Here is a 20,184-nt window from a genome sequence, read left to right as displayed (position 1 = left end):
TGGATGTATCCAGGACACGAGTTACCAGCCCAGGTCCCCAGGACCAGTCAAGTGCTGTTTTCTGACTGCCATTGACTAACTATTAATTAACCCAAAGGTTCATGAAAGCCAAAGCTGCTCAGTGGTCATTCCTGTCCTTCCAGAACACTGCTGGGCTGCACGCTGCCTCTGAGGACCAGGAGGTGAGGAGGCCTGTGACCAACACCCCTCTGGAATTCTGCAGGTAGCATAGTGGTGAGTGCTTGGGCTTTTAACAATGCCTGCTTGGGTGATGGGCAAAATAAGATACAGAGTTCAGCAGCAGTCACTGCCAAATTGGCTAAACAGGAGCAAGAAGTAAAGAGCCCACACAACACTCAAAGCTGCTCTGTGCACTGGAGCACATGCTGTTGTTCTCTCCTTGTAGCTGGTACTACTAATAGTACTTATGATATCATAAGTACTATCCAGTTGTGGATCTAGACATGCTTTTTGGATGCTAAGTTGTCACATCTAAATTAAAAAATGTTGCAGTCATTGTGGGGTGTGATGATATTGCCATCTTCCCTCTAGCTCACACTTGTTTTCTCTCTCCTTCTTTCTTGAGTGTACATGTAGAGAGCTTTCAGAGCCAGGTTAAGCTAAACTGCTAGTCTTGCAGGCTAGGCAGAATCAGCTCTGCAAAGGTTTCAATGAAGAAAACACCAGATTTTAGCTATCCTTTCTGAAGAGCATGTTGAGGTGTAGCTGAAGGCTGGTAATAACATTCACTTCTTGGCAACACAGACCATCTTCCAGTTTATCATGATCTGTTCTTTGGCATGCTGCACAAGCCTTTTGTTTCTGTTTAGCTGGAAACTTCTGTCATTGCTCTTCCGAAGAAACAAGTGCCTCTGAAAAATAATTGCTTTGACCTGGGAATGACCCATTTCCTGAGGGTAAATGACAAAGAAGAGACAGAATAGCACTGGGTGAAGATCAGACTGAAATTTTTACATCTTCCATCCTGGGCCTGAAATGAATGCCTGGAACTTGGACTGTCAGTGCTTGGTTCTCATCAAGGAAGTGGCACAAGTTCAGGTATGCCCTGTTGCTGACAATTAATCACTCTTCTGACCCATTACAAATAGACTTAACTTTGTAATCAGTGTGATCTTCAATCCTCCTTTCTTGACTGTGATGTTGTTGTTTGCCTGTGAAAATAGTATGGCTCTTGCCATGATTTCTAGTAGGACTCATTGCTACACTCTGCAGGGTACTTAATAACCAGGCAGACACTGTATTTCCTGAATTTTCCTTTAAGACTGCTTAAAGATTTAGTTACTTCTGTAATCTGTATTCAGTGTTACAACACAGAACTTCCTTATCCTGTTTGCCAGATACAGTGTATAAAGCTTGTAAATAAAGATGCATTTAATTTCCATAAATTATTAGTTTGCCAGAGAATTGTGATTTTTATCAAAGATTCTGTAATGAAAGTTTATTGTTGCAGAAATTGCTTGGGCAATCAATCATGATCATAAGTCTGCATATAGCTGGAAAACTTATAAATGTCATTCATCAAAAACATCCATGTTAATTAGGGTCAAGCCACCATAAAAGAGAGATTCCTCTACTGAATATAATTTATCAGTGAAATTAATGTAAGGAATAGAAAGGAGAAATGATTTTGACTTTACAGTCAGAGTGCTTTCATAAAAACATCTGGTTGGGGAAGTAAACAAAACATCATAAGTTCCATTGGCTTTGACAGTACAAGTGAATTATTTCATCAGAGTGCTCTCTATTACTGACTACAATGTACTATTAAATGGTAACAGAAGTGTTTATTTCCCATATGTGAAAAATTGGATTGCCCCAGAGGCCAGCGGAAAATTCTTTTGACATTTCTTCAAAATGCAGGCCGGGTTAGCACAGGATTGTCACCGGCCGATGCCCTGAATGGTGCCCATTCTCAGCCACTGCCACACAGTTTCACAGAGGACAGAGCCTTCCCTATTTGCATTTTTACTGCGTTCCTGCTACTCATGAAGGGGAGACTAAGGAATGAATGGGCACAGACTGCTGATTTATCCCCAAGTACAAGGCATATTGGCAGGATTGTGGAGCTGGTGATGCTGCTATCTTACTGTCATACACATTAAAAAATATTAGTAGCAGGCAAGAATGAAAATCTGCCTCATAAATTTAATCTCTTCTTCTTTGAACCTGCCCCATATTTTAAAAGATCAGATTAAAAATTACACTGTGGAATGCATACACTTACACACACATACACATATCTTTTCTGTGCTTGACAAATTACTGAAACTGAAAGGGAATGAGCACGCACAGCTCAGCTGCTGTCACTGGAAGGTGGCAGTGCTCAGTCTGTCACAGGGCCAGGCCCGGAGCCATTTTTTTCCTTAAGCCTGTGATAAAGCACAGAAACAGATTTTTTTCTGTATATATTAATCATCTGAATCTTTGTAATTTAAATGTCAGATGCATAAATTATTTTTCATGGATTAATAAAAATGAAAATTTTCAATCCCTTTGGATTGGAAAGTACAAGCACAATACTATCTCTCTGATACAACCTCTGATTTATTTTCTAATTTTAGATCATTTGAATGACTGTAGAATAGGTGAGGCCTTGGGATGCAAATTCCCGGTGTTTGTTTGGTAGAACAAGGGTGATGGAGGAGGGAGGAAGTGGTCTTTTTTTTTTTTTTTTTTTTGCCCTTGTGAACAGGAATAGGTCGCCGGTACTTGGAAACACCCTGTGAGGTTTCACCTTGTCCTCCGACATTCAGCTTTTGTTTTCTTTAATTTAAGGATAAATCTTTATCTGGAATAGCCTTCAGAGAGCTTAACTCCTCCGTTTGCTGATAGTATCCCTCCTTGAGTTCTCCACATGAATACGCTGCCAGCCCTGCAATTAGGTTGGAAGTTGTGAACATTATTCCATTTCATTTTGGCAAAAGTATCGTTTCAGACGGCCACTGGAGATAACGTAAGCGCCAGCTCCGTTCCCTCATTATCTCCTTACGTAGCACCAGCTGGAGGGATCACTCGCGTTAACAGCTTGCTCTCGCGTCCCCGTGAACCTTGTTTTGTCGCTATCAGCAGCCGGCAGCCGGGGAACACCTCCGCTCAGATAGCTCACCCCCCGGACCAGCAGCCCGGCGCGGCTTCTCGGGAATCGAAACCCCGGCGAGGGAGTGCTGAGCTCCAGGCTCCCCGAGGAGCTCCGAGGGCAGGCACAGCGGGGCCGGCGCCTCCCGGGCCTGCCTGCCGAGGCTCTCGGGCGGCGGCTGGGTCAGAGCCCGTGTGCCCGCGGCTGCGGGCAGTGCTGCCTGGCAGGGCACTGTGCCCGGCAGGACACTCTGGCTGGCAGGACACTCTGCCTGCCGTGCTTTTGGAAACCTCCGTGCTCGGGGAGCCCCCGGGGGCCCTCAGATTCCCCTTCAGCGGCACTGCTGAGGGGAAGGCTGGGGCCGGCCCCCGCCCTGTCCCTTCCTGTCAGTCCCTTGCCGGCTGCAGCCTGTCGGAGCTGAGCAGCCTCCCGCCCCCCGAGCCTGTCCAGGGGCGCAGGTGACACGGGAGGGAGCCTCGCCCGGTCCTCCTGCGGGGCGTGAGGCGGCAGAGGAGGGATGTACACACGGGGTGTCACCTCGGAGCTACCCCCGAGGGGGGCAGAGGAAGCATATACGTAGAGTGTCGCCTCAAACCAGCACCTGAGGGGCACAGAGGAAGAATATACACGTGAGATGTCACATCAGACCAACATCCGAGCGAGACAGAGCAGGAATGTACATTTGGGGTGTTACCTCACACCCTACTGCCACCCCCAGCACTCCCGCAGGAAGCGCAACAAGCGCCGCCGAGTGCCCTGCCCGTCCCTCCCGGCCCATTCGCCCGCGGACTACACTTCCCAGCAACCCCGTCGGGGCTTGCCCCTCCCCCGCCCTCCCACTCTCCGCCGCATGGCATCACGGACTCTGTAGTCTTCTCATAGCACGTAGATCCCTTCCCCACATCGGGCCTTGGCGGCGAACGAAACTATCGCTCCCATCCGCCCCTGCAGCGCCGCGCGTGCGCCGCCGGCGTGGAAGTGCGCGAGGCCGCGGCGCTGCGGGCACTGAGGCGGCCGAGGGGCGGTGAGAGCGGCGGCGGCTTCCGCGTCGGGCGGGGGGCGACGGGCGGCGCTCGGTACCGCACGGGCAGCACCGGCAGCACCGGCACCGGCGGCGTCTGAGAGGCGGCGGTCGTTGTCCGGCGCGCAGGGAATGCGCCTGTGAGGGCGGCGGAGGAGCGGGTGCGGGTGAAGCCCGGGCGGAGAGGAGCGGAGCGATGTCCCAGCCCCAGCAGCCGCCGCCGCCGTCCCCTCAGCAGCAGCCGCAGCCGCCGCCTCCGTCCGCCTCCAAGAAGCGAGACCGGCGCATCTTCTCGGGCACCTGCCCCGATCCCAAATGCCAGGCGCGGCTCTTCTTCCCGGCGCACGGGCCGCAGGGCAGCGGCAGCATCGAGTGCACGGACTGCGGGCGGCGCCACGAGCAGCGGCAGCTGCTGGCCGTGGAGGAGGTGACGGACCCCGACCTGGTGCTGCACAACCTGCTGCGGAACGCGCTGCTGGGCGTCAGCGGCGCCGGCCCGCCCCGCAGGAACACCGAGCTCGTCAAAGTCCATGGCCTCTCCAACTACCACTGCAAGCTCCTGGCCCCCATCCTGGCCCGCTATGGGATGGACAAGCAGACTGGCAAAGCCAAGCTCCTCACGGAGATGAACCAGGGAGACATCTTTGACTGCTCCCTCCTGGGCGACCGCGCCTTCCTCATCGAGCCAGAGCACGTCGAAACCATGGGTTACGGGAAGGATCGCTCCGGCAGCCTCATCTACCTGCACGACACCCTGGAGGACATCAAGAAGGCCAACAACAGTCAAGAGTGCCTCATTCCTGTCCACGTGGATGGAGATGGCCACTGCCTTGTCCATGCAGTCTCACGAGCGCTTGTTGGCAGGGAGCTGTTCTGGCATGCTCTCCGAGAGAATCTAAAGAAGCATTTTGAGGAGAATCTGAGCCACTACAAGGCACTTTTCCATGACTTTATTGATGCTGCAGAGTGGGAGGATATTATCAATGAATGTGACCCTTTGTTTGTTCCTCCAGAAGGTGTGCCAATGGGCCTTAGGAATATTCACATCTTTGGTCTGGCCAACGTGCTTCACCGGCCTATCATCCTGTTAGACTCCTTGAGTGGAATGCGAAGCTCTGGAGATTATTCAGCAACATTCCTCCCTGGTCTGATACCTCTGGAAAAATGCATGGGGAAAGATGGCATGTTGAACAAGCCGATCTGTATTGCGTGGAGTAGCTCAGGACGTAACCATTATATTCCTCTGGTTGGAATAAAAGGTGCTGCTTTACCTAAGCTGCCTAGGAAGCTGCTTCCTAAAGCCTGGGGAGTTCCTCAAGACCTCATCAAAAAGTACATCATGTTAGAGGAGGATGGTGGTTGTATTATTGGAGGAGACAGAAGTTTGCAGGATAAGTACTTGATGAGACTTGTTGCTGCAATGGAGGAGGTTTTCATGAGTAAACACGGTATCCACCCCAGTCTTGTAGCTGATGTGCATCAATATTTCTACAGAAGGACTGGTGTAATAGGGGTCCAGCCTGAAGAGGTCACTGCAGCTGCCAAAAAAGCAGTGATGGACAACCGCCTTCACAGGTGCCTCATCTGTGGGGCTCTTTCAGAGCATCACGTTCCCCCAGAGTGGCTGGCTCCTGGCGGGAAGCTGTATAACCTGGCAAAAAGTACTCATGGCCAGCTAAGGCCTGACAAAAATTACAGTTTTCCCCTGAACAGTTTGGTGTGTTCTTACAACCCTGTGAAGGATGTGCTGGTACCAGACTATGGCCTGAGTAATTTGACTGTCTGTAACTGGTGCCACGGTAACTTAATGCGTCGCGTCAGAGAAGATGGGTCTGTTTTGTATATTGATGGAGACAGAACTAATACTAGGTCTTCAGGTGGCAAGTGTGGCTGTGGATTCAAGCATTACTGGGAAGGTAAAGAATATGACAATCTGCCTGAAGCTTTTCCTATAACTCTAGAGTGGGGTGGAAGAGTGGTGAGAGAGACTGTCTACTGGTTCCAGTATGAAAGTGACACCTCTTTGAACAGCAATGTGTACGATGTCGCCATGAAACTTGTTACCAAGCACTTCCCCGGTGAATTTGGTAGCGAGATTCTGGTGCAGAAAGTTGTCAACACAATACTGCACCAAACTGCCAAAAAGAACCCTGATGATTATACCCCTGTAAATATCGATGGTGCTCACGCCCAAAGAGCTGATGATGTACAGCAAGGACAAGAGTTAGAGTCGCAACTTCCAACCAAAATCATTTTGACTGGACAGAAGACTAAAACTTTGCACAAGGAGGAGTTGAATATGAGCAAGGCTGAAAGAACTATTCAGCAGAACATTGCGGACCAGGCTTCTGTAATGCAGAAACGGAAAAGTGAAAAATTGAAACAAGAGCATAAAGGGCAGCCCAGGACTGCTTCTCCCGGGGCTGTTCGCGAGGGGCCCTCGTCTGCACCCGCTACACCAACCAAAACCCCGTATTCTCCAACATCTGCAAAGGAAAAGAAAATTCGGATAACCACCAACGACGGGAGGCAGTCAATGCTTACCTTGAAGTGCACTACCACCTTCTTGGAGCTCCAGGAAAGCATAGCAAGAGAATTTAATATTCCCCCGTATTTGCAATGTATTCGCTACGGCTTTCCTCCAAAAGAACTTCTGCCTCCCAAAGAAGGCATGGAAAACGAGCCTGTTCCTTTGCAGCACGGTGACAGGATTGCCATAGAAATTCTGAAGGGCAAGGAGGAAGGCAGGCAGGCTGCCTCAGCTCACTCAGCCCATGCTGTGAAACACGAAGATGTTGCTGTGACCAGTAAGATCTCGTCGAAGGATCTGCAAGAGCAAGTTGACAAGGAGATGTATTCACTCTGTCTTCTGGCAACGCTCATGGGTAAGGATAACTTCGTGCTATTCTTCAAAATTGTGTTTTTAAGTAGAAGATAACATGTTGCCAACTGTAGTTACATACACATTTCCCTTTTTCTTAAATCACGCTTAATCTTATAGCTGAAAAAAATCCCTTATTCCTTTATTAGAAGAACATTTAATATGCTGTCAGTGACTTTTAGAAATGTATATATGGGGTACATGAGATACTCAAAAATTGCTGTTTAGAGGTGATTGCATTGCCTCTGCTGTCCTGTCTGTTTTTCCTGCCTCTCATTAGGCACACATTGGAAGTGTATGTGTGAAAGCTACAGACTTTTTTTTCCTACATCTCCCTCAGGTTTCAGGAAATAAATTCAGAGCAGGGGTGAGAAGGGGATGCTGAGTGTCTGCTCATTGGAAGTTTGAGGAACAAATTTTCACCTTTGTAGTAGGAGGAAATCCTGACATTTGGCCCCACAGGGAGTTGTCTTGGTTTAAGCATATCAACTTGGCATTTTCTCCTTAAGTAATCTGTTCGTTTTAAATTAAGATCTGGTCCTTTTAAAGATTTAAGAAAAGTACTATTTCAGAATATAAACAGAGGAGAAACTGAAAGAATCTAAACATGGATCTGAATTCCAAAGGTTGGACATAAGGTTGCAAAGCTATACTTATAAATTATCAGTCATGTAAATCTGACTGTGAGTCATTCAAGACAAAAGGACTTTTCTCGGGTGCCTGTGTTTTTTATTTTCCTTTTTGAACTCGGGAGACTTGGATCCCTGTTTGTGTATTTTGTTCATCAGGTTTCACAGTCCTTGCTGCTTTCTGGCAGGAAGTAGAACTGTAATTATCATACATTCAGCTCTATGAACCAGTTGAATAGTCATGTTTACAGTTTTTTTTGTGGGAGCCTTCTCTTTTGCTGGAGGGATTTGGTGTGGCTAAAGCATGTGATGTTTCAGAAACGAAACAATTACGTAATCACAGAGTGCTATGTCAGAAGTTTATCAAGCAGAACTTTGATTCTTTTCCAAGTGTGATTGTTTACTCCTGTGTCTTTTACAAGATAGTGTGCTGAATCACTACTCCCCTCGTCACACTGACATTTACACCCCAGTTCCAAAGTGCAGGAAAAAGTTAGGTTTAAAAGTTGTCTTAACTTTTAGATGAAGCTTGAAAGATGAAGCTTATTTCCTGTCTGCAGGAAATACTGCTGGAAGTCTGGTTACTGACTTCAAATAACTTTGGCATGCTTTAAAAATATCTTGGTGACTTAAGCATTAAGGTGTGTTATTATTTCACAGGTGCTATCCATAAACTGTGAGCTGATCTTGTATGCAAGAAAGGCTTTTTGTCTTTGCCATCACTACTGTTGGATTCTGCTTTAAGAGCATCAGTTAGAGTAGAATTTATCTCACCCTTCTCTGGCTGCATCCATAGTGTATTACTGATAGAAGTAAAAGCAGCAGCAAGTGATAAACCAACCAGTTATAAAACCTTATGCAACTACTGCATAAGATGCTGTTATTATATCATCATTTTTCTCATTGGGTCTTCATTTTCCTTTAAAATACTTGTGAGAGAAATCTAGTCACTAGACTGTTCACAATTGTGATTTTTCAACAGATTAGCAAACTTCTTAAGTCCTTGCACTTCTTAAGGGTGGCAATTCCTCAAGGTGGCATATTCAGCCTTTTTGAGACAAGAAGCCTTAGTTTTTTTCAACAGCATTTCTGTACTGCTAAAACTGCTGTAAAGATCTGAGAGCCAGCTTTGTAACTTGATTCTGCTAAAAACATTCCTATAATACAGTGAGATTAGAATGTGTAGAGGGGAGATGCTGTTGTGATATAGCTCATTGGGCTGGACACACTTCTTTTCCCCAGTGCCTGTAGCGGAAGTGTGTCTTCAGACATCCATAATTATTCATTCTGTGTGATTAAAACATTTTCTTTCATACAGAGTCTCCTGTAGAATTAAGAATTTTTCTTATTTCAGCTACTAGAATTTTTCTTTTCTGGTCTCAGTTACTTATTAGAATTTTAGATCATGTTCTTAAGTTTTTCTGTATATAATTTTTAAAAAAGCCCTGGGAAATGAAACGCTGTAATTTCTGGACCAGTTAACATATTATACATGATTTTTTGTAAAGCTTTCTGTTTTTTTTTTTAGCTCAAAATGCAGAATTCTGTAGGGAAATTACTAAAGGAATTGGAATTTTGCATTAACATATTTCAAACATTGTATTTTAAACCAGATTTACTTACATCCCTGCAGAAGCACTCTGAGTATGTGCAAGCCAGATATGAATTTATTTTGATTGGTTTGTTTTTCACTGATGAATTCATCCATACACAAGGAATCAAAATAGCCAGGTTTAAATTTAATGTATTATGTGATACCAGAATTTTCATGGAATTAAACAGCTTGCTTTGAAGCCAGCTGAACTTCCCTATAACATATGTTTATCAATTGAGTTTTTTATTTGTGTTGGACTTTGTGTGTTCTCTCTGTTCTCTGAGGTGACAGTCCTGGGCTTGCAGCAGCTGCAGGCTAACCTTTATCAGTGAACAAGGCCTATTTGTGAGTAGGACAGTCTTGATTTGTTCCCATACCTTAATGTTCTGGGATTAGGGTCTGGCTGAGGAAGTGTGTGCTGGACTAGGAACAGTATAATCTCTTTGATAAAGGTAGTATCTTGAGGGAGTTTTTAATCTAACTAAATGCTCATCCAAATTAACTTGTGACCTATAAACATCTTGCTACCATGGCAAACAAATCCAAAACAAATGGTAAAACTCAGCTAGCAACAAAAATGTGCAAACCTCAAATGTAGTTCAGTTGAGTCACACACACTAGTTCCTCTGATCTGGGAAAGTCCAGTTGTAACTCTGGGCTTTTTTTCTTCCAGTGGGAGATGTCTATCAAAACAGTGTCATTAGTTTGTATTTCTTTCAGTGGCTGATGCTTTTGTATTGTGAGCCCTGCTCTCCATGCTTTCCTGCATGTAGTACTTGTTAGTATTGCATAAAAGGCTGTCTAAACAGTGATGCTTCCCTTGTGCAAGGCTTGAAAAATCATGCCCACAGCAAATAGGGAATCTTTCCTAGGAAAATGTCAGTAATTCTAAGACTGGACTTCTTCTTTAAGTCCAGTGGTTGTCTTGTGTAATGAAAGGGAGTCCTTCAAATAGTAATGGATTGCTCAATGCAGCAGTAAAGGAGTCCTTAGTATGGAGTCCTGCTGGCTGTGGCCTCTTCAGGCTTCCGTGGAGTGAGAGCTGTGTTCTGATAGTTCTCAGTAGCTGTTTCCTGATAGTTCTCAGTGCAGTGGTTGCTTTGATTCCTGTGGGCAGTGTTTAAACCATCAGGGAGACTTGGAAGAGGCACAGCAGCGATGCTCTGGAGGCACTGTGTATAGGGAGGTGCATTTCAAATTGCCAGTGAGAGCAAGGACACAGGTGGCGGTGACAGAAGACTTCCTTCAGTAGATCATGGGAAATAAGAAAGAAGAGCAGTTGGTTTATTACTTCAATGTTCATCTTGGAAGCAAAGGCTCAATTTGTGAGCTTGATGTGCAAATGAATGCAATGAACCTGAGCACATATGGTTTGAAGGAATGTTTTCAAAATTAATCAGATTATATCAGTCTCCTGTCTTTAAAACATCCAAAGTCAGACTGTGGTGAATGCGCACTGTACTTTTGTACAGTGAATGGGGGCTTGAGTGATGCCTGCAGTGGAGAGGTGAGTGACAGTTGTGGGGGAACAGACGAGCAGGGAGTCCTGTGCCTCCTGTGCTCTTTTATTTTATTTTCCCTATAACAGCAAGCAAAGATATTGGTGGTCATATTTTACAGCCTCACACATTCCAGCTTTCTCTATCCAAGTAGTACAACCAGTTAACTATAGTTGAAGATTTACATTTTGCAATCTTAATAGAAATTTGAGAGATGTTGTTATTGAGATTTCAATCCCTACAGAAGGGGGCAATTTCTGTCTAAAATGTATCGATATGTTCCTTGTATATTTGATAGAAAGTGGGAAAAACAAATTTTTTCTGAAAATGTATATGCACAGTAGTTGTTTCTGCATCAGGAGAATAGAATTTATTAGAACTTTCTGTTTGTACTGCTTAGACAGCTACAGCACATGTCACTTCTCTGAAGCAGGTAAGTGGTTAGCATAATAAGGAAAAGGGTATAGGCAAAATGCAGATCTGAAATGATTGAGCAGGTGCTGTTAGGTCACTGATAGTCCATCACTGTAACCCAATTTTTCAGTTTTTTATATTCCTTTCCTTATGTAGTCTAGGTTGTTGTTTTTTTTTTTCTCTCCATGGCATTTAAAGTTGTCACATTTCAATGCCATTTTTGGCGTTGTTGAGAAACGCTGGTTATACAGGACTGCCAGGGCCTCATAGTTGGTATTTTGTTTCTAACTCTCAAGAAAAGCAAGGTACAGACACAGCTTCTATGCAGCTGCCTGGGTGGACATTTGTGTCTCAGCTGCAGCATTAAGTCTACTGTGTGGCAGCTGTGAAATTGAGCTCTGATTTTTGAGAAGGTGTAGGGATATAGAATTCAAGTTTTAATGAGCAAGGATATATGCTTGAATTTTGGAAGCGTGTTAGTAATTTCCTAGTTTAATGTTGAAAGCAGAGGTAGGAGGGGAATTGAGACTCGTGTTTAGGGCTTGACAAAGAACAGGGAGCTGCACCTTGGATCAAATCAAATTTGGGAACCTTTGTTCTAGAACATGTAGGATATTTGACTGCAGACAGTGGTATGTTTTTCTAAAAGTCTTTCAATGTCCCAGGCTCATGTTCTGTGCATTTGCAATAAAAATTCAAATTCTTAACTGCATAGAAGATAGTGAGGACTCCACTTTTGATTTAAGGAGTTACATTTTCAGCCATTGTCTATAATATGAAAATACAACTGTTTAATTTTAATGATTGTGTTTGATTTTTACAGGAGAGGATGTTTGGTCTTACGCAAAGGGGCTTCCTCAGTTGTTTCAGCAGGGTGGAGTCTTCTACAGCATAATGAAGAAAACAACAGGTATTTTTTTTTGTTTTTATTCCTTCCTTCCTCTGTTTCCAAATCCTGAAAACTGTCAATTGGTATTGAGTCACTTGTAAGCATAAATATATATTTTTTTATTCTATTACTATGGTAAATTTTCATTCTTAAATATTGGAGAAGTCCTAATGCTCCCTCAGACAGACTAAGACTAGGGAATCTGCCTAAACCTATTTCACTGAACTTAAACCTCTTACTTCCTGAAATTTTCACTTCCTGAATTGTACAAACAACTCTTTTTCTTTTTTTCTTAGTAACAATATGACCAAAAAAGAAAAAAAATCAACTGATTTTTTGTTTTCTTAATCTTTTTCTCCTGTAAAGATCAAACAACAAGCAAATCATGACACCTATTACTTTACTGTAAGATGCTTACTGGATAAGGAGTTTACCTTTCTTGTGCTTCTTAGTAGATACTTTATACAGGGTACTGCAAGTTTTAAATTTAAATGGTTGCTTAAATTTGTTTTTCATATTCTAAGATTATAGTTCAAAAGTAAAACTATCCATCCCCTTCTTGAATTGCTGAATATTGCATCTTGGGTTCTGTGCAGAATAACCAAGCAAGTAGAGTACATTTGATTTTTAGATGGCTTTAAAAATACTGCCCACAAAAAATATCAACAGTTTCTTTAGAGAAGAAAGTACTAAGGAGTTATTTTCTCCCTAAGTTTATTTTCTTGATGAAATCTTTGCATTCACAGTTTAGCTGTTGTGATTTCAGCTATTACAATGGTCCCTTTACTGCTTTCTTGCTGTTTGATTTTTTTCTTAGGCAGTTTTATCAACCTTAACTTTATCTTACTTATTTCTGGAAAATTTAAATGTGTGATATACTCAATGCTCACTAACTCTCACTGAATTATTAGCCTGATAATAGAGTTAGCATGCTAAGTGTCTTATATGTTTCCTTTTAGTTTTCCTTCTTTTACTATGCTTGTGCAGTAACGAGTGCTGCATTGTTTATGGAAAGTGAATCAGCTTAAACAGTGCCTGATGGAAAGGGTATTTTTGACCAGTTAATGGCTAGCCAGATTTGAAATCCTGAAATGAATCCAAGGAATTTTAACCCAACTCACAGAAAATATCTAACTTAAAAGCCATGTTTCCCAGCTTACTGTGTGAGAAATAAGGCTGTAGCAGATAATAGTGTAAAATGCTTGCATACAGAGAAGTTCAATAATTTCAATTACAGACTGTCTTGGTAGGTACAATTCCTATTTCAGCATTTGTACACTTTTACAATTTCAGTATGCAACAATCTGACTTATCTTTCCACTTTAAGAAGTTACTTACCTCTTTGTAATCTTTTAGGTAATGTAATAATGTACTTATCATACTGGACCTTGGGAAAAAGCTGTCTGTGAAGTGTAGGTACTGTTAATTAATTGAAACTTGATTTAATAGACCTTGTTTAAGGTCCTACTTTGAGATTTTGGGATTGCAGTTTCAGAGGCAGTTTTGGTCAATCATTGGAATTGTTTCAGTTCTCTGTTTTGCAAATGAAAGTTGAGCTGCTAAATTATGTACTTAAAATATGTTCTTCAGGCGAACTTAGACAGGTAGGTGTTTGAGGTTAAATTCTGTTCTGCATTTTGGCTGTTTGGTTATTGGTTCCCATGGATATGTAAAGAAAGGAGCTACATGTCTGAAGCTGTCAGAATAAAATCTTATTTGTAGGTCCTCTGCAATTGTGCATGTGTGAATCAGAAGCTGTGGAGGATGAGACTAATAAGTAGGTTCATTAGGATGAAAACAGTTTAATAACTTATCAAATTATTGAATGACCTTTTCCACTGTTGCCCAGAATACTAATTTTGAAAGCATTGTATTTGGTAATACAGAAATAGAATTTGCTTGTTGTGTTGCTTTGCTTCTGAATAATTTCTGGTGGTTTTCTTCAAGAATTTTGAGAATGAGAGGAAAAATCCCAATAATTTACCTGTTCCTGGCACCTTTTAAACTGTGTTGTTTTCATTGTAGCTCTCCATGCATAGCTGATGGAACTAAAGTGAAGAGAATGCTTGCAGCCAAGTTTTCATCTGCAGATAGCTTTTAACTCACAGAAAGCCACCATCACTGAAGTGATACCTTACTGCTTTTACCACAGCCTGCATGGGACAGAGTTGAAAGAGTTATTTTGTGTTTTATGATGATAAACTGTAAAAACTGAATGTTGTCCATTTTTGGCACAAAGAAACTTCAGAACTTAAAATTATCTAGTGAACTCTCAATTTTAACAGACTGGTCAAGTGGGACAATTAAACAAACAGCAGAGCAATAATATTATGCCTTATGTTTATTTTGTAAAGGTTAATAGTTATAATATCTGGGACTACTAAATACAGTAAGCTTGAAACACTTCTTTTAATCTAGCAACACTTCGTCTCAGAGAACAAGACAAAATAGCAAATTTGAAATTCCTCAGGCTTAGCAGCAGTTAGGCAACCAGAAATCCTGCTACAATTCTAACTAGTATGGAAGTAGTCTCAAATAGTATTTCTCCAGATAGTGTTTTGAAATGTTCTCCTTGTCAGTTTTTGGGTTTTGATTGTTGATGGTTTGGTTTTGTGTGATTTTGGGGGTGTGGGTGGTGGTAGTGATGGGGTTTGGCTTGTTTTACATTACTGCAAGCATAGAACTGCAAGTCGTAGCAGTGTGGTCATTTTATCTTGTAATAGTACAGTATTGTCTCCTCATCAGAGTCATCACAGAAGGCAGCAGCATCTTTGCAGCATGCTGTGGTTATTGTCTGGCATAAAAGCCTATGTTTTTTCTCCCGCAGTAGTAGCTTTCAGTGTTTGATTTTACATACTTGATTCAGTAAATTTAAATAAAGTAATTACTGTGTGTTCAGAGCATGCCTTAAAATATGTTAGCACCTTGAATAATTTTTCCTGTCTTTATAGGTTTGGCTGATGGCAAGCACTGCACTTTTCCACATCTGCCTGGTAAAAACTTTGTGTACAATGCAGCAGAAGACAGACTGGAGCTGTGTGTGGATGCTGCTGGGCACTTCCCGATCGGTCCCGATGTTGAAGAGCTGGTTAAAGAGGCCTTAAGTCAAGTGCGGGCAGAAGCTGCTTCAAGAAGCAGGGAAGCAAGTCCTTCACATGGAATACTGAAGCTGGGTAGTGGTGGAGTAGTGAAAAAGAAATCTGAACAACTACATAACATAACTGCATTTCAAGGAAAGGGTCATTCCCTAGGAACTGCATCTAGTAGTCAACAACACGATCAAAGAGCCAGGGAAACACCACTTTTAAGAAAGCATAGCACAGAAACGGACTTCAGTCCTTCTGCTAAAATTGAGCCTTCTGTATTCACAGCTGCTTCTGGTAACAGTGAGCTTATTCGAATTGCACCGGGAGTTGTGACAATGAGAGACAGCAGGCAGCTTGACCCCACTTTGATTGAGGCACAGAGAAAAAAGTTGCAGGAAATGGTCTCTTCTATTCAGGCTTCAATGGATAGACATTTGCGGGATCAGAATACAGAGCAGTCAGCATCAGTTGATGTATCTCAAAGAAAAGTAGAGGCAGTGAGTTCAACTGCTAAAACTGGGAGCTTTCAGGCTGCCTTACCCGAATCATTCTCTGCACCAAGTGGTACTGAACACTTGAATACTGAATCAACTGATGGTAACATGGTGAATTCTGTGGGAACAGCATTCCCTGCAAGGTCTAAAGCACAAAAGGGAAATTCTGTTGAGGAGCTTGAGGAGATGGATAGTCAAGATGCAGGAATCACTAATGCAACTGAGCCAATGGATCACTCTTGATAGGTTAAAATCTAATAAGGGTAGAAGAAATTACTGTTCAAATGTAATGTTTATTGGCTGGGCCACACAAAGTGATTAGTTATTAAATCTTGTATGTATGTCAAAGATTATATCATCTTATTCAGTGCATGATAAGCATGTGATTGGCAATAGCTTTCAATATTACCATACTGCTGCCCAGGCTGGCTCTGTTACCTGTAAATTAGTTATTAGGAAATGCACTGAGATGAATATCTGCTGTACACATGGGTTCTTGAAAATTCTTTGTAACTTTTAATTTCTTAGAAGTCTTAAAATTTAAGCCCATCCAAGGTTCTTACCATTCTAGCTTAAGGTTACTGGAAGGGCTAGAACAGGCAAAACTAGAAACATGGCAAAGTTAATTCTGTCCCAGATACTTAATTCCAATAAAAAAATACCCTATTGTCATAAACTAGACATACATTTCAAAAAGTAACTGAAACTAAATTTCTGCTCAATTTGATAATGCAGCATATACAGTACTTTTAATTACACTTTGCTGGCCCTTCTCCAATTTAATGACTTTTTCATTCATACCCTCCTCTCAGAAATCTTGGAATAGGTATAACTTTAGTAAACTGAGGTCTAAGTTCTCCTATTGTCAGATGGAAAGCAAGTTCTAAAAAAGGCCACGTAGCAAATGATGAAGTACATTGAATGTGGTGTGGTTATGCATGGCTGTCTGAGCCAACACAACCATTTTGGTGCTCTCTTGGTAGCATTTCCTCCCAAATACCAAACTGGTCAGGTGGTTGTGCAACTTTTGAGACAATTACGGGAGAGAAGTTGGCAATTTCAAGTAAGAGCAGATGTTCAGTGGCAAATCCATTTCTTTTAGAAGACTTAGATTGTTAGCATTGGTTAGAAATAGCAAAAATGAAATAACAGCAGTCCTCTTAAGAGCAAATTAACAATTTATTGGAAGGAAATGACTCTCTAACACGCATTATCCTAAAGTGTTTGGTGATAATTGAGCTTTTAGAAGCTCGCTGTTTACTCTGTGGGAGCAAGGGATACAAGCTGTTTCAGTGTCTATAAAGACTACCCACCTCTCTCAACCTCACTTCAGTTTGTGATGCAGATTTCCCTGCATCAGTGATAATAGAGCTGGTATCCACTTAAGCAGTGTGTTCATCAGACCTGTAGTGCTAGTTTTTAAGAAGCAGCCATTGTGCTTGCTCCCTAAGGATGGAATGTGTTTCTGATACTGCACTTTGCTTCCTATCTTCATAGTCATTTAAATGCACTATTGTTGCTTCTTCTCATGGTAAAATAACATTGAATGGATGAAAAGATGTTAATACAGCTTCAAAGGAATTAAGAGCATTTAAATACTGAAGTCTGTGTTTGTGCACATGTAGGTTTTTACCAGTTCACAAATGTGGTTTGTGTTGTATATGTTTGTATTCAGGAAAGTCTCCTCACTTTTTACATTTCTAATCACTTAAACAGTTCTAAGCATTAGTATGAGAAAATGTCCCATGGGGAAGGATTTATTTTTGTATGTAGAACTGAAATGAAGCAAGTCACTTAAAGAATAGCCCTTCTCTTTTGTCAAAGTAAATTAAAATTACTCTGTTGGTTAACTTTTTATGTAGATAGTACAAATATTTTATGATTTCATACACTACTTAGAGGTAAAATATAAACACCACATTTTCACAAATGAAAAATGTTAAGATCTCAAATTGCTATCCGGTAAGATAGCAATTTGGAAACTTGGAATGTATGAAGTAATTGGCTTGCCAGAACTGACCTTGCTGATGCACTGATTAACTGGCAGGGCTTATTCAATGAGAAACAGGATGCACATGCAGCACCTGGAAGCCTGCCATGACTTCTGAAAACATTTAGTCTCCCATGAATCAGTCTAGCTCGCTGAAGGCTACATCTATATAGAAAATGTTGAGTAGAGGCTTGTGCTTTGTCACAGTGTTGAAAAAGTATAGCAGTGACTTGTTCTGGGAAAGAATGTCAATTGGGAGAGGCTGGGGGGGAGGAATCTCCTGAATCTCTTGCATTTTAGACCAGGTAGCCAATGCTTTGATAGTTATAACCTTTTCTTTAGGAGAAAAAGTCTTCCTTGGCTGGAAAAATAATGAGTGAGCAGCGTATATGACAGAATTTCAAGTTTGAAATAAATTGAAATATTTATTGCCCATCATTCTTATTTCAAGGAAAAATGCTTACTTCTTTCATGCCTTTCTGGTAAGACTGCAGAACTTTGTGTGCCTTTTACAGTGTAAAGAGGAAGGCTTGGTTTAGTTTTGACACACTTCCCATTTCAGCAGTAATTTGACATTTTCCTTCTTATTAAATAGGCATAGAAACAGATAATAGCTCTGTTTGACTCACCATTAGTGTCATCTCGGGCCCACTCAAGTAGTGTAGACCAGAACCCTCCAGTTCCTAAAAGAAGATGGTCTCACAGGACTGGTAAAATGTCAATCACAAGATCTGCTGGTGTGAATTCTGGAAGGCAGGATTGTGCATATTTCTTTGCAGTGTTCTTATCTCACATAGCTTTTTCATGCATTTAATATCAGTGGTTTTGAGAAAGATAGATAGCTCTTGGTACTCTCAAGTGAAGCTAAACTTCATCTATGTGCCAGTGAGATGTGACTGTGCAGGAGAAGTGAAATAAAGAACACTGAAGTGTAAGTTGGAACAGATGTTTCATTTGGTTGCTGGCAGTGGGTGCAAATATAAGTGGAGACAAATCTGTGTGCCTGTCCAAGGAGCACCAGTGTGCTTGTTAGAATTCCCTGTTAGAGTCAGGAAAATGCTGCTGGGGTACAAGGGCAGGGAAGACTTGGCTCATTGTGGATGAGAAGATGTGTCAGTAGAACTTCTCAAATGTCAAGAATGGTGCCCTTTTCTTGAAAAGTAAAGGCAACCAACCCAAATTCTTGCTACCAAATTGCCTGTGGAAAGAGGTTGTGGTTTTGAGTACCCACCTTGATTACTTTCTTGTCTGAAGGCCAAGGATCTTCTACGCTGTGTCTCATGGCAAAGACACATCATTAGAAAATCCTAAATGCTACTATGGCTTAGTATGTATAACCCAAAGAAAAGATGATTGCTAAAAATACAGGTCTAGTACAAAAAGAAAAAAGGGAATGAACTAGATTCCTGATGAGCATATGGGAAACCTCGGGAGAACAGATCAGTTTTCCAAGACTTGTACTACTTCAAATGGCTGGCTGCTTAGGTGACTTTTTGATAGTGCTGTTTCTGTCTGAATTGTTTGCATTTCAGCAAGGGAAAATAAATAGCAGATTTTCAAATGAAATCAAAGAAATATATTTGGGATGTCTTCCCTGTTGTAGTCACAAAACAGCTGTGTGCATTGTTGGCTTTGTGAATTCCATGTAGTTTACTAGTCTTGTGCTGGCTGCAAAATACAAGCTAGATGTTGCCTCTGCCAGAGTGCTTTAGCAGTGACACAGAGGCACAGTGCCACAGGGCTGTGTGCTAACAACCCTGCAGGGCCAAAATACTTGATTTACACTCTTTGATAAAGTAGAATCTGTTGTCATTGTCACAGGGTTAGTGGAGTTGTTGCTACTTTTTCAATGCGCTGAAAATGCCAGGTAACAAAATTCTTGGTATGTTTACAGTTGGGAGAGTGATGCTCGATCTGAGTTGTATGGAAAATGAATGATTTAAGAAGATGCCACTGTTATCTCTACATTTGTTTGGCTCCTATTTTTAAATATCAGAATCTACATGCTTTTGTAAAATAATAATAATATGAATATGAAGTTAATCCTTTTGTTAAAAAAGCCACAACAGAGAGTGGTTTCTTTGTTTTGCTTGTGGATATCAGTTTAGCTTCATGAAGAAGTTGCTTAAGATCTTTAGAATGCAGGATTCCCTCTGAGCCCTTATGCCTGTGGTTGAGCAATAAAAGGTTGAAACAAGAGTGGTATTTTCAGAGTTATTTTACATTTGATGAGGATTATTGCCAAGAAATGAAAGAGTGCACTTTTAGGAGGGAATGCTATTTAAAATGTATAAATAGGAATTAAAATAGTGTATATATTTAGAAAAAAATCTTTTTAAAAAGTAAGTGCTTTACATGTTGAATTAAAAATAAATTAGCATAGAAACTATACCATCTCACAGTACTGGCTGTTATCCAGCAAGGTTTGGTTTGTTCTATTTGTGATTGCTGTACTAATTATATTTGATTTTTTTATCAGTAATGTAACAATAGTGTATTATAACAGTATATAGTGTACTATACTACACTTCACTGTACAGTATTTGGAATTTTCTTTGATTGCTATATTAAAACTATAAGTTGAAACATC

At 41.7% G+C, this 20,184-nt stretch overlaps 1 protein-coding gene and 1 long non-coding RNA gene across 2 annotated transcripts; one reads left to right on the top strand and one right to left on the bottom strand.

Moving 5' to 3' along the window:
* Positions 1-2,547: 2,547 nt before the first annotated feature.
* On the bottom strand, positions 2,548-3,876 carry LOC139586795 (uncharacterized). The gene is made up of 2 exons (XR_011678006.1): positions 3,792-3,876; positions 2,548-3,698 (listed from the first exon to the last, which is right to left on the bottom strand). It is a non-coding gene; the product is annotated as an uncharacterized lncRNA (long non-coding RNA).
* Positions 3,877-4,021: 145 nt separating this feature from the next.
* Positions 4,022-20,184, top strand: VCPIP1 (valosin containing protein interacting protein 1). Its single transcript, XM_071420416.1, has 3 exons — positions 4,022-7,003; positions 11,959-12,045; positions 14,976-20,184. The coding sequence occupies exons 1-3, from the start codon at positions 4,315-4,317 to the stop codon at positions 15,845-15,847; spliced, it is 3,648 nt and encodes a 1,215-aa protein (XP_071276517.1). The 5' UTR covers positions 4,022-4,314; the 3' UTR covers positions 15,848-20,184.

This window comes from Agelaius tricolor, unplaced genomic scaffold (genome assembly GCF_023055355.1).
Source record: "Agelaius tricolor isolate 1412-34295 unplaced genomic scaffold, bAgeTri1.0.p SCAF_2, whole genome shotgun sequence".
Taxonomy (NCBI): domain Eukaryota; kingdom Metazoa; phylum Chordata; class Aves; order Passeriformes; family Icteridae; genus Agelaius; species Agelaius tricolor.
The sequence above is the reverse complement of the archived record's forward strand: the minus strand, read 5'-3'. Positions and strand labels throughout refer to the sequence as shown.

Coding starts and splice junctions, on each gene's coding strand:
- VCPIP1 (XM_071420416.1), top strand. CDS start 4,315: ATGTCCCAGCCCCAGCAGCCGCCGCCGCCGTCCCCTCAGCAGCAGCCG. Junction 7,004..11,958: donor TCTTCTGGCAACGCTCATGG/GTAAGGATAACT, acceptor TGATTTTTACAG/GAGAGGATGTTTGGTCTTAC. Junction 12,046..14,975: donor CATAATGAAGAAAACAACAG/GTATTTTTTTTT, acceptor CTGTCTTTATAG/GTTTGGCTGATGGCAAGCAC.